This window comes from Lygodium microphyllum, chromosome 4 (genome assembly GCF_053477565.2).
Source record: "Lygodium microphyllum isolate KBCC chromosome 4, Lygodium_microphyllum_v1.1.10, whole genome shotgun sequence".
NCBI lineage: Eukaryota > Viridiplantae > Streptophyta > Polypodiopsida > Schizaeales > Lygodiaceae > Lygodium > Lygodium microphyllum.
In genome coordinates this window covers 70,536,821-70,551,364 of record NC_141138.1, presented here as the reverse complement: position 1 = coordinate 70,551,364, position 14,544 = coordinate 70,536,821, and the positions used below count along the sequence as shown (strand labels likewise).

The following is a 14,544-nucleotide window of genomic DNA, read 5'->3' as shown; positions in this document are numbered from 1 at the left end:
GAAAAACATGAGAATTTCGATTGACCAAGTTGTCTATAGGACATGACATCTCTTTACAGACATTACATGGGTGGGGAGAATTCCATATCCCAGAGAGTCCATGATCATCATTGTCCTATCGTAATACGTCATAAGCCAGTCATGTGTGAGCTAACTATGTAAGAATAGGTCATGTGTAGACCTACCAGACCTTTTCAATATCAAGTAAGTTGGGTTTGCATTGTGTGACATGCCCTTTTTCCTTCTTACTTACTGCGGTTATAGTCACCTTTACTTTGAAAGTCAATAATAGACTTATGTGTGGCACAACCCTAAATGCGAGCGCGCACCATCAAGTGATCTGCCTTCCAATTGGTTCCTTTACCTCCTGTGTGTGACGAACCTCTAGTGCATGGGGAGTCATTGTCTGTCAATTGGGATGGTATGGTGAAAGAGTGCATGTGGACGAAGAAAGCAATGTACGTCTCTTGTCGTACACGTGGAGTGTTCTGATAGGGTGGAGAATTTGAGGACCTGGCTTTTATCATTCTTGTCCGGTTGCATCCACACACTCCATTCGGATCGCATATAAATTGGTCTCTCTCTATTTCTACCTATCCCCCCCCCCTTCTCTCTGTCTCTCGTATACTCTCAGACGGAGGCAAGGCTACAAACAGAAGGCTGCGAGCGGGAGCTTTGTTTTCTCGCCTCCTCCGTTGCCAGGTAGCCTCACATTCGCCTTACAGACGATCGCTTGTGTAAATTAGATATTCTGTGGAAGGGTCTTTCCCTGAGCTTAGATTCATTGATGGAACATGCAGATCAAGATGGCTACTTCTTGCCGCATGATGCAGAGCGCTTCAGGGACCAACCTTCCTTCCTTTGCCTCGCCGCACCACCTCGGCCGTGCGCTGCCCGGTTGCCATGTGAAACTCTTTGGTACGTCCACGCTTCTGACATTTCGATTCTAGTTCTTTTCTGTTCATCCTGCTTTCCTTTCATCATACCAAAATGCATGGCACCAAAATTGTAGCTCATCTAGTTGCTCTTGTTTTGGTGGGCCTCCATCTAAAAACTGTCACGCATTTCATTCGCTAAACTTCAAAAAATCACTCAGATGCGAGGAAGCAATTCTTAGTGATCAAAGCGGGTCAGGAGGACCATGCTGCTGCAGCAGCTTCCTCTTCCCACAAAGAGCGAGGATCTAGTCTCATCACCAATGCAGTTGCTGTAAGTTAATCCGATGTCAAATTATGATTTTTTTGTTATCCATAATGCATGCATGTAAAAAGACTTACATGGGCGTAATGCCGTGCTTTACTGTCATATCATCATATTCACTACAAGGCATTTGTATCGTAAAGATAAGTAGTGAATGTACACCCTCATATGCGTGTGAAGCAAAAGTGGAGCAATGGTCGTAATCAAAATGAAATTTGGTCGCCTTCCATTGCTGGTTGTCTTAGCTCTGTGGTAAAAAATTCAGGCTAAGCACCTACAGAATGCAATTAATGACATGCTTGGGGTTCATGCTAGTTGTCTCATGTTGATGGTTGGTCCTAAAATGTGTTGGATCTAATGTGACATGACTGGGGAATTCATGCTTCTAATTTGATATGCAGAGTGTGTTCCTAAAATGTTATCTGGATGTTCAATACTTGAGATGAAACACTTGAGTCTGCAGTCTACTTACATAGCTAAAAGAAGCTATCATAGCAACTGGTAACTTCACATGTTCGTGACTTCATAAACTTGCATGTCAGCTCACCTTCCTGGTTCAAAACTTTGACAGACTGTGCACCTGCAGTCTTGATTGCCCTCAAGGTCTATGATATGGCGTTTCTAATGCTGTTCAAGGCTGTTGTAGATGGGCTGTCTGAAGTGGAAGGTCTGCAAACAATTAAAACAGACATTACAATGGAAGAAATGCTCACATTAGATGTCTACAATCCTTCATTGAGAACCTAATTTACTGGTTGTGATACTTCCCGGGGTATGTCCCTCATTTGTAAGGTGGATCGCATAAACAAGACTTATGGCTAAATAGTTGAAAGGAGGAACTATATGAAGCAGGCTAGAGTTGCAGGCCAATGAAGTACTGTTCTAACATGCTAGCTGTACATTATCAGGCATTGAGGGATTGTTTGGGGCCTGTAGGGAGTTTAATAGGATGTACATTAGTATATTTTGACAAACTGCTGGTCAGTTGAGGTTGCTTGGGCACATACTTTATGCATATGTGGTGTATGCAACATAGTGCTGCTGAATCTATTTTGAAGTCCCTGAAGGGCCCACAAATGCATGTGCCTGCATGCTGTAACTTATCCTATCCCCAAAGTGGAAGGCCCACAAAATGATCAAAACAGACATTGCAATACAAGACATGCTCATACTGAAAACTAGCTGTCCAGAATCCCTCATTGAGAAGCTGATTTACTGGTCATGATATTCGCAGGCAGTGTCCCTTGTGTAAGATGGATAGCATGAACAGGACTTGTAGCTAAACGGTTGAAAGGAGAAACTGTATGAAGTAGGTTGAAGTTGCAGATCAATGAAGAACTATGTCCTAACATGGTAGCAGTACATTTTTTCATTTGTTGAGGGATTATTTGAGGCCTGTTTTGGAAGTTCAATAGGTTGAGCAGTGTTATGAATTAGGTTGCAGTCTGTTGGAGTTGCCTGGGCGCAGCTTTATGCATGCTTGCTGTATGCAACATAGCAAGAGTATCTGTACTGCCAAATTCAATTTGCATTGCCTGAAGGGTCCATTAATGCATGTGCCTGCATGTGATGTGCTATTCCCACCTGCTAAAGTATTATGAGTTTGGCTTGCCTAACCAAGCATCTAATGAGGCTAGCACCCGGGCAGCTGATTGGGTGGTAGTGGCTGGTGCCTCCTTGGTGCCTAAAGTTGAGGAGGTTAAGGTGAGGGGGTTAAGCTGAGAAGATTGCAATGAGGATGTTAAGGGGTGGTACGCAGTCTACAAGGGTGGCTAGGAAAGAGTTCTAATCTAATCAAAGGAAGGGGACAGGAGAGGTGCAATTGAAAGAAGGTTGAAAGTAAAAGAATGCGTAAATGTCACTCGAAAGTAAAAGAAGACGTAAACGACCCTTGAAAGTAAGGGAAACAAGAGTATGACTTGAAAGTAATGGAAGGGTTCTAATCAAAGGAAGAGCGCAGCAGAGGTGCAATCGGAAGAAAGGCTGAAAGGAAAAGAATATGAAAATGTCACTTGAAAGTAACAAAAACAAGAGTATTGACTTGAAAGTAATGGAAGAACATCAATGTCACTTGAAAGCAACGAAAACAAGAGTATTGTCTTGAAAGTAATGGAAGAACATCCGAAAGTGCTACTTGTGGTGTGGTAGCTTGACCTAGTGCATTTAGGTCCATGCTATCATGTTGGTTACTACCTTTAGAAATGGTTGGATTAGTTCTGCTCTTCAAGCACCAGCTTTAGGGAATTTGAAAATCTAGTTTGATTTGAAATTCTGTAAAGATTCTTGTACTACCATTGTATCTAGTAGCTTAATCAAGTGCATTGAGCTTTCATGCTATCATCTTGTTTCTGGGTACTACCTTTGGAAAATGGCCTGATTGGTTGTGCTCTTCAGGCACCTGTTTCAGGGAATCCTGATATTCTAATACAGTCTCATAAATGCACAGAGAAAAGAACGCAAATGTGGAAATGATCTTCTAATCTTACAAGGGTTCTCTTGTTGTTTCTGGGTACTACCTTTGGAAAATGGCCTGATTGGTTGTGCTCTTCAAGCACCAGCTTCAGGGAATCCTGATTCTAATACAGTCTCATAAATGCACAAAGAAAAGAGAATACAAGAGTAGCATAGGGGATTGCAAGGGTAAGGGTAATGACTTCCAAAATGAATCCATGTTGCACTCCACCAGTCCCAAGCCCAATCCTGCACTCTTTTGTGTTCTGAATTATTAGAACATGCCTTGCTGCCCTATCTAGAAGAGATCCACCTGTGTACAACCTCACAAACAACCACAATCAACATAAACACTCTGTTTGCTCCTTAATCCTTGTGCTTGCTGTTTGGATCACATGCGTGCTGTCAACTGCTGTTGACAATTGCTGATCTCATGCTCAGTGGTCAACTAGAATGACCCATGTTGCTGGAAAGATGATGATCTTGTGATGATGTTGATGAGGGTGAAATGACCTGCCTTAAATAGGCATATGTAGAAACAACAGTCCAACTTGCTTGCATTGACTGCTACCTCATTGTCTACCATGTCACCAACTGGCCAACCTGCTGGTCCGACCATTCACTTCATCATATCACTGATCAGATTGCCACATCAGTAACTAATGTGGTTTAGTTCATCTTGCTGTATCTTAATGGCAGTTGCCACACCGTTGGCTTTGGCTGCGCTGCACCCACCTGAATCCAGGAATGTGTAACAGACATCTTAAATCCAGGAACTGTATTATATTCACTAGAACTGCAGGTGCCTTTAGCTGTGCTGCACCCACCTGAATCCAGGAATGTGCAACAGACATCTTGAATACTGCCACAAGCCCAGCTGCCCATGGTAAGGGATATCTTATTCTTGCCTTCTCTTTTTGGCTAAAGAATTCCACCTCCAAGGTACACACATGGTCTTCTTGCTAACACCTCCTCTTGCAAGGTAAGGCCCTAGGGTGATTGGAGCAAGGATGTTCAAGATGGCTTGAGCTGCTCCTCAAGGTGGAGAAAGGATGAAAAGAGCTTGAAACATGTGAAGGGGTAGGAGAGTGCTCTTGTTTGCCATTGATGCTTATGTATGCTTGGCAGGGGAAGAGCTGACTTGAGTTGTGCTCATCCTCTTGCTATTGGGAGGCCTTGGCCAATGTCAAGATATGTGTTGGCTGTGCCACAAACCTCCCCTTGAAGTTTGGCACCACCAATTGTAAAGGATTTGGCTTTGTAGAAGTGTAAGGTCTTGGCGTGCGTTGTTGCATCCATGCTTGATGCCATTGCCTTTGTGTGTGTTGGCTCCACTTGCAACACAAGCTCTTTGTATGAAGTTTCCATGGTATAAAAAATCTTTTAAGACGATGGTTGAGATGATGGTGTCTTGGCTTGCAAATAGGAGGGACAATAGAATGTCGACGATTTCCTTGGTTGTGAAGGCTCTTCCATTCTTTTCCTTGAAAGCGAGGAGAGAGGGGACAAAGTTGGGGCGCAAATGGTTGCCATCATTAGCACTCTGTGCTTGTCGTTGACACATCATCTGGCTAAGGAGTTGGTGCAAACGGGTGCGTGTGACGTGAGCTTGGTAGTAGGCAGTGAAGGGGAGGTAGAGTGGGAGGTTGATGAGGCTTGCATTGAGGGTGTGGAAGAGGCGGATGACGGCACTATTGGAGTTTATGTGATGGAGGTGGGCGAGAGTAGCCAGGAGGGTGCGGTTGATATCGAAGGTTAGCGAGTGCACCACGACGTGGATAACCCTTGCTAGCCGGCCTGCCCAGTTAAGTGTCAAGTGTCGCTCAATGAGGGCGTCTGCACAGGGGATGACACTAGTCCTGGAGAGGGCGTCCTTGCGGATGGTGGCCATGAAAAGGTGGTGGAGGCAGTGGTGGTGCTATTGCCAAAGTGGGAAAAACATAAAGTTGTGTTCCAAAGTAGGGAACATGGAAAATTGGAATTCTTTTGACTCCAAATCTATCTTCAGCCCGCTGAGCTGGCTTTGATATAGATAGGAAGGCAATAATCTTATAAATGCACGACTCAGAGAAAGGTAAGATAATCGAGAGGTCAAAATGAGCCTCTATTCTTGTGTATTACAGCAATAATATAGGTGTATGCAAGGATAATGGTTCCTAACAAGTTAGGTTGCGAAATATGTGTACCTTTTCAGATGTTTAGACTTAGTCCAAGTGTTAATTGATTGTATTTATCATTTTCTTTTAACCTTGTCAATTTTGAGGAAACTAAGACCAGTGATCTACACACATTTGCATAAATCAAAATAAGCCACCCTCTTGGACTGTCAATATACTGTCTTGATACTTCCTCTTAATGCCGTAGGAGAAGGAATTAACTAATAAATGGTAAAAATAGAATGTGGGAGCATAACTCCATTAATTCTTGCTATGCCTAGTTGGTTTCCCACACCAATGAGATATTCATGCAATGTGAGAGGAGGAATCATTTTGGGTTTAAAAAGTAAGATATTTAGATAGAAGATAACTAGATAGAATATCTCCAGCTTTGTTCTTGATGATAGAGTTTTGAGTGTACACAAGACTAGTTAATTCCAAACACCTTTTTTTTTGGGAACATAATCACCACCTGCTTTTTGGTCCATGATCAGGCTCAATGCCTTGTTTTCTCAAATATGGTAATCTCTTCTTCATGAGAACAAGTCTCTTGCTTATGGCATGTCTATCTTGCTAAGGGCCATCCAAAATCAAAGGCTTGGGTATAGATCTCGAAGTCAATAGTCCATTGGCTTGGTCAAAGTGCCCCCTCATGTCCACCCAATTTGGGCTGTTGGTGAATTTTAGCCACCCTTGTGAACACAAACTGCTCTAACAATTTGTTTTGGCTTTGTCCCTAAGCTAGGCACAAATGCTTTGGCTATATGCATTAACCACCCTCAGTCTATTGCTTGGTCATAACTACCTTGTGTCTATGTTAACCCTTGCCTTGGACAGCAAGTCACACTTACCCCAATGTTGATTGCTTTGGGACCAAACTATCCTTGCTTTGGAGACCACAAGCAATAACCATGGTATTTAGTGGTATGAAAGAGTAGTAAGTGCCACTTAATGTGTTAGGACAACTCGTGTGCAATGTGGAAAGTCTTTACTTAATGATCTTCACTTAATAATGATGCTACTTAAATTGTATTTCATATTTGATATAAAGGCTTTGGCTTGATATGCAAGGTGACCATTAGTGTACTATGTACTTTGTAAAGGTTTGGGTTGGAGAGGTGTTCTCTATAGGATCCTTGCATGAGATATGTGTGGAGATATCAAAAGATTCATAGAGCAAGGGGTTTTGAACTCAGAGAACAGTAGACTTGGGATAGAAGTGCTTCTTTAAGACATAGGAGCAATGTGTGCTTGTGCTCTTGTATAGACTATATAATGAGTTCAAAAGTTTATAAATGTAAGCATGTGTCCATTGCATGGATATATTGATTGATTGATGAATAATTTTATCAACTTGCTATCAAGTTGCAATCACGTTTCTTTTATGGATAGGGGCGACACCTTTGTACCAAGGAAAACCAATAATTTTATTAACTTGCTATCAAGTTGCAATCACATGTTTTTTTTATGGATGGGCCTAAGAGACACCTTTGTACCAAGTAAAACCACTACTCGTGTCTTCTAGAAAGGGTTAACTTATGGTGTCACCCTTCCCTTTTGTGTGTGGATAAGAAGCACATAAGAGATATAGATAAGGAACCCAACTTATGATTAAAGTTCATCCATTTTGAGTCATATACTAGGAATCAAGAGGCACCACATAATACATAGTGTGTGAAATGGACGATCTTGATGAAGAGGGTGGTAATTCTTGTGATTCACAAGTAAACCACAATAAGAAAAAATTAATAATTGAACGAATTCAGCATATTACCAATCAAATGAGATAGCCAATACTAATTGGTCCCAAAATTGGCACCCCTTGCCTTATTTATTTAATCTTCACTTATAAATGTTGTTGTACGAAAGAGAGAGGCTTCTCGAGAGATTGGTGGACAATGCCATGAACTCAAGGAATATGTCACGAGGATGTGAAATTTTATTGCTTTGCTTAGCATTTGATTAAAAGTTAATCAAATGTGCTAATGTGACTTTCACATGTGAGGTACAAGTCAATTATTTCATAGTGTGGGACCTAGGAACTCGAAATATCAGTTGGTGCCAAAGGTAAAAGTTGTGATAAGTTATACCAACTGGGCTTTGGGGGTTAGTTAGTGTTAGTTTTGACCCTAGCACAGTTATTTGGCCAATAAGTGTTAGTGGTGATAAGTTATGCCAATTGGGCTTTGGGGATCATATGGTGTTAGTTTTGACCCTAGCACAGTTGTTTGGCCAATAAGTGTTAGCGGTGATACTAGTCTAAGGGTCAACAAAGGTCGGAGACCTCTCTAGGTTGCAAATGGCCCAACCAATTTAATTATGGATGCTCACATTTAATTTTGGGCAGGGTCAAAAGGGTTGAAATTAATTTTTAAGATGATTTACTTCTGAAAATCAAGTTGGATAATGTTGAAAAATGGGTTTAGAAGGTTGCCACTTGGCAAAAATGCCCATGCAAACTAAGAGAATGTTTTCGGGGTTGAGTTTTAGCCATTTAGTTAGTCTATAGCCTAGGAGAGAGAGAGAGAGAGCTGTTGGTCCATTTTTTGATCATAGAACAACAATTTGCTTCAGAAGACAGCCATTTGGGGACCTTAGCAAGTAGGGCACAGCAAGGAGACACCTTCCAAGGGCTAGTAACAGTATTGTTGATCAGGTGACAGCTTTTTGGAGGTGTGTGGCAGTAGATAATTGCATTAAATGCAGGCTGGAGAAGGCAGGTTTTAGGATTTTCTCACAAAGAAAATCAGATTTCTCTCTCATTGTTGCTTTCTCTTACCTTTTCTAGTAATTTCTCAAAAGATTTGAGCATTTCTCAGCTATTCAGAGTAGATCTTAGCTATATTTGGTGGATAGTAGGAGGATATCAGTTGTAAACCCTTAATTTATTCAAAAATTAGGGTTTGACAGTCACCTTGGGATCCAGAGAATGCTTTGTACACTGAATTCAGCAAGTGAAATTTGTGTAATTGTCAAGGAATTCGGATGCTAGCCCATTCATTGTAAATTGGGCAGCATTTGGCCAGTTTGTGGTTCCAATTGTGCAAGTCTCAAGGGGTAAATGGCTCAAATTGCTTGTTAATTCTTATTACAGCAAGGGGCTTTTGGAATAGCAAAGGAGATTGTGGAATCTCAACTTGTACTCATTCCATTAGCAATCAAAGTTAAAGAAATACTGAAGAGGGCACCAGTTTTGGGGTCAATAGGGTGTCCAATGTCCAAGATTATTAAGGTAAATTGTGCATTTCAATTTATGTTTATTTGCTGATTGCTGTAATTAAGTGCTTACAAAATACATCTGAGTTCCTTTAGTAGAAATCACAAGGGATGTCTGAGTTTTTCCGACCAAAGTTTTCCAATCTTCAACAAGTCAAGCATAATCTCCACCACAAGGGATGTCTGAGTTTTTCCGACCAAAGTTTTCCAATCTTCAACAAGTCAAGCATAATCTCCACAAAATCTGGAACCACTTGCTGCCACCCCAAAGAATCAGCAACATATATTCTCAATTTTCTCCTTGGTTTTGAGCACTCAGGGAGTGAAAATTGAGTCCACTACAAGCCCTGTTTTGTAGATCTCATTGATGCTGCTCTCCCAGATTTACATCAACAACCTTCACCAATCATTGGAGCCATGCACGTGTGCATCTCAATGTAGCCATGCAAACCCTAATACTTGCTGGTTATAGACTGAGATCAGCTTCTCAATCAACAACTCTTTAGGTTCAAATCAAGGCTCAAGTCTTCAGTTTTCATCCCCAGATTGAACATGCATCTGAGATGGAGAGGAAAGAAGCAGTAGGAGAGAGAATCTCATTTTCTGCCTTGAAAATGCCATATGCAGCAGTTGCCTGCATCAATTTCTGCCTAGAGTGCCATTGTCAGCGGCATTTATTGCCTGGGAGCTGTCATCTGCACATAACAGCCCATAATTGACCCACAAAACAGGTCGGCCCTCCTGCCAAGATGCACCAGCTGCTGTGTACTCTTCCAAATATGATCTCTTCACACTTAGATATGCCCAGAATGGATTCACACAGCCTTGCATGGCTCCCTACAGGGTTGCATGCTGAGTATCAAAAACTGGATTTTAAGCCAATAATAAAGTTAAAAATTCATGTGCCCATGAGTTCCTATATGGATATGCATCATGACACCAATTTCTAGAAACTCCCAAGATTCCCTTGAGCTTGTGTTGAAACCCTTACATTTTTAGGAGGTTGACACCATCTTGTCAATGTAGACAGACCAATCTCTAGTTCTCTTAGAGGGCATTGGTGTGTAGATTTTACATAGCCTTTGAGATTTGGGACCTAGTTCAAAATATGTAGCCCATGAAAAGTCCATGATCACAATGATAAACTGGCTCTTGCTTCGGAGACAAATTGTACGTTAGCATCCTTTGTATTATTAGAGGATAAAATTAGTATGTGATGACTTGAATAATCAAAAGCAATTTAAGTATGAGACCTCACTGTTAGGATGCATTGAGTACTTGATACTTAGACATATTGAGTATGTTGACCCTACTTAGCTGGCATTCACATGAAACCCTTCATAAAGTATTATGTGTGAGTGTGCCTAATGTTTTGAAGAGACAAAGCGCGTTGCTCAAGTGTCAAGACAAACAGAGGCACAATGCAATGATTAAGAATTTCCTTCTAAGATCTATATAATTTCTAAGAGGTCCATAATGCACAACCAATGACCATGATTTGGTTTTATCATTTTTAAGAGGCTTTCCTTAAGCTTTATGCATTTGCTTGAGAAAATGGTGAGTAAAAAGTCCAACAATACAAGTCATAGCAAACAGTAGTGATGATTAGGCGCGCGCGCGTGCGCACACACACACACACACACACACACACACACACACACACACACACACACGAGAATACTCTTTTAGTACATGATCCCGAGACAGTCTGATCAGTTTTTAAGTGCATGCTCATGATTGAACACAATATAAAGGCATCAAGGTTTAAAGGAGTCAAGTTGCAATTTGCAGTAGAATTATTGTGAAGAAGCTGGCTACTAATCAGAGCGCAACCTCCAAAAGATACAGTAAGGCATGTGGATGCATTGGAGAATACCATCAAATACATTGTTAGCATGGTAACTGGTTGTAGAGTAACAATTGGAATTCTCTTGGGGATTAAGATTCACCCTCTTTGGACTTTAGTCATTTAAAAGTCCCCACTTCAAAATGACAATGAGATCTTCTAGTGAAAGAAATTCCAAATCCTCAGGATAACATTGGTATACTTTACATGAATCTGAGTTGGTTCTTGATCAGAAGACTACATGTTTATTCATGTTTACTAGAGTGAAAGCATTGTCCCAAGGAAGAGGCTACTTGGGGAATGAGTTTATAGTTTAGCAGTCAGTTACTTAGCTTTGCTGCGGAGTACTTTGCCAAAGACATAGAGAACGGGGCAAATACCTAGGGTTAGTGTTGCTTTAGGCATCAGTAAGGCTGGAAGTTAGGGCTGCCAGCTTTGCGAAGTTTAAAGGCTGGAAGATGGGCTGCCAGCTTTGCGAAGTTTAGCCTGTGGTGAATCAAAACTGAGGAATTTAATTAGGCCTTCACTCTTGGACCCTAGCCCTGGGAATCTTGAGGCATGTGGTCAGTTTTAAGCTTTGGGTTTTTGATATGTTAGGTTTTTGCAGGCTGATCCAAGCGTGGGCCTAATACATTGATTCATTTAAGCCTTGGTTCTTACTGGACATGGTTTGTCTGCTGCTGTTGTGCATGTGCATTTATTGCTCTAAAGTTTAGACTATTGTGTTGCTTTTTCATGTCTGGTACTAAATACAGTTTTACTTTGATGCAGACAAAAGGTGCTACGGCCGCAAGCCCTGCTACTGGCAAAACAGGGTATGTTTGAGCCTAGACATTAATTTATCATTCTCTCTTTTTGTGTGTGTGTGTGTGTGTGTGTGCTTTATTTAGGGTCATTGATTCATGCAGTAGTGCTTATAGCTTTAGCAGTTGGTTTTCTTGTGTGCCAATGGCACCCTGAAGTGGACTGTAACTAAAATCATGCGATACATTGTTTTGTCCTACGCATCTTTTGGAGGCGTCTTAGATGATGTTAATGTAACTTTCTTTGTTCTTTCTTTCCTTGTACCTGTGTACCTGTGTACATTTTGGGTGCACACATTCACAAGCTGACTGTTATTCTTTTGTTTCTTTGTTTGATTAGTCATGAACTCCTTATGTTTGAGGCCCTCCGTGAGGGTTTGGAAGAGGAAATGGAAAGGGATCCAAGGGTTTTGGTCATAGGAGAGGATGTTGGGCACTATGGAGGTTCTTATAAAGTGACGAAAGGATTTGCAGAAAAGTTTGGTGATCTTAGGGTATTGGACACCCCGATAGCTGAGAACTCTTTCACTGGAATGGCTGTTGGGGCTGCTATGACAGGTCTAAGACCTGTTGTTGAGGGTATGAACATGGGTTTCCTCTTGCTAGCATACAACCAAATCTCTAATAACTGTGGTATGTTACATTACACGTCTGGTGGTCAATTTACCATTCCAATAGTGATTCGAGGTCCTGGTGGAGTGGGACGACAACTTGGTGCAGAGCATTCACAGCGACTAGAGTCGTACTTCCAGTCTGTCCCAGGGCTACAGATGGTTGCTTGCTCCACCCCATACAATGCCAAAGGACTGATGAAAGCTGCAATTCGGAGTGAAAATCCAGTGATCCTTTATGAACATGTGCTGCTTTACAACTTGAAGGAGAGGATTCCTGATGAGGAGTATATATGCTGCTTAGAGCAAGCAGAGCTGGTTCGTCCAGGAAATGATGTGACCATTCTTACTTACTCTCGAATGCGCCATCATGTTTTACAAGCAGCCAAGACTTTAATCAACAAAGGATTTGATCCAGAAATCATAGACATAATCTCTCTAAAACCTTTTGATCTTTACACAATTGGAAACTCAATCAAGAAGACACATAAGGTTTTGATAGTTGAAGAATGCATGAGGACCGGAGGAATTGGTGCCAGCCTAAGAGCTTCCATCATAGACAACTTTTGGGACTACTTGGATGCACCTATTATGTGCTTGTCTTCTCAGGATGTGCCAACACCATATGCAGGACCTTTGGAAGAATTGACTGTTGTACAGCCTCATCAAATTGTGACTGCTGTTGAGCAGATTTGCAAGTGAGGACAAACTGTACTGAGGACACAGCCAGTGCTTTATCTGGTGATGTTTATGGTACTGACAGTAGGCTTCATGGCATGTAGTAGAGTATTAACGTCTCATTTTGGTCAGTTAGAAACATAGCCATGATTGCAATATTCAAAAATTAAAATATTGTAAGGATTCTGTTTAATGATTGTACGTTGATAGGCGCATTAGAGGCAGGCTTACGTTGGACTGCAATAGTCCTTTGTAGATCAGTTTAGTGGGAGAGGGCGTGCAGCACTTCTGTGCTTGCCATTGTATTCCTGGTGTAACACCTGAGTCCTGACGGTCATCCACTAAGTTTCTTTTTGGGAGGTGAATAAGACCAACTTTAAGAGTGGTTTGTTTAAGTCTAGCATTTGACTTGCTGGAACCTCCAGGAGGATCCTAGATTTTCTCAGATTTGGTTTCACAAGCTTGTTTGGAACCTAACAACTGGATTACCTGCTGCTGATTGGTTGTGCTCATACACATTTTATTCTCTCAGCATTGATTTGGGACACTTTAGTAGCATTTTAAGTCTTGCCATTCAGTTTAATCAAGTGCTTTGCTGCATTGATGTCTTGAACTTGGTAGGAACGATTGATCAGTCATACTCGGAAGAATGAATTTCAATCTACATAAATAAAATTCCATGGTTACATGATTAGAGGTTTATTTGTTTTGGGAAGAAACTTTATATTCTTTTGACTATGTCTGCATGTCTATGTACACTACAGTGCTGCAAATAATTGATGTGTGGAAAATGACTGTCTATATGTCTATGCACACTCCAGTGCTGCAAATAAATTGATATGTTGGGAAAAACCTTCAACTGGAAGCCAGAAGGTTGCGCCCCCTATGTATACATAGAGTTTGCACTCCCAAGTTGCAGTTAATACCTCTGTGCCAACCCTTGACAAACCTATAGAGCTGTATATGGATAGAGACTTGGAGAGGTTCATGGCAGAAACACAGCATGTACAGAGATGGATGAGAGAGACAGAGAGAGAATCGTGCATGGGTGATGTGATAGATAAGGGTAATTTCTTGCTGGGTCTATGTGAGGGCAGAGCTTGTGAAAATCTACAATGATGATGGGTTGGCTTAATGCAATCCCTTTTAGATGCAAAGTGTTTACTTGTGGCAAATGTTGGGTGGCCCCCTTGATGTTACTCTCTTGAGATGCAACATCTTCAATGGCGTTGCATCTTCAATGGCTTCTACTTCTTTCCATTGCAAGTGATGGCCCCTCACCATTGATTTTTGGATGCTCGGTTGTATGGCCTTGTTTCGGTTTTAGGTGCGTAGTTGCTAGAGGCTCCATGCATTTGAAGGACTTGGTTTCGGGAAAACCCGAATTTGTAGGCGTTTTCTAGTAGCATGTATGGGTAGTCTTCCAATTTCTCCATTTTGGGGTTGTTGGCATGATTGGACTATCCAAAATGCTTTTATTTTTTGGTTTCATGCTCTTGAGTATGTGCAATAGTCATATCGATTGTTTGAGAGGTATATTCTTTAGTGACAATAGACCACGATCAAGTATACATGTCTTTTGA

At 41.4% G+C, this 14,544-nt stretch overlaps 1 protein-coding gene across 1 annotated transcript; it reads left to right on the top strand.

Annotated features, from left to right (window-relative positions):
* The first annotated feature begins 546 nt into the window (after window positions 1-546).
* Window positions 547-13,506, top strand: LOC148037158 (pyruvate dehydrogenase E1 component subunit beta-like). Its single transcript, XM_087676088.1, has 5 exons — window positions 547-702; window positions 801-918; window positions 1,097-1,209; window positions 11,641-11,684; window positions 12,013-13,506. Exons 2-5 carry the CDS (start codon window positions 807-809, stop codon window positions 12,983-12,985), a joined length of 1,242 nt encoding a protein of 413 aa, XP_087532214.1. The 5' UTR covers window positions 547-702; window positions 801-806; the 3' UTR covers window positions 12,986-13,506.
* Window positions 13,507-14,544: the final 1,038 nt, after the last annotated feature.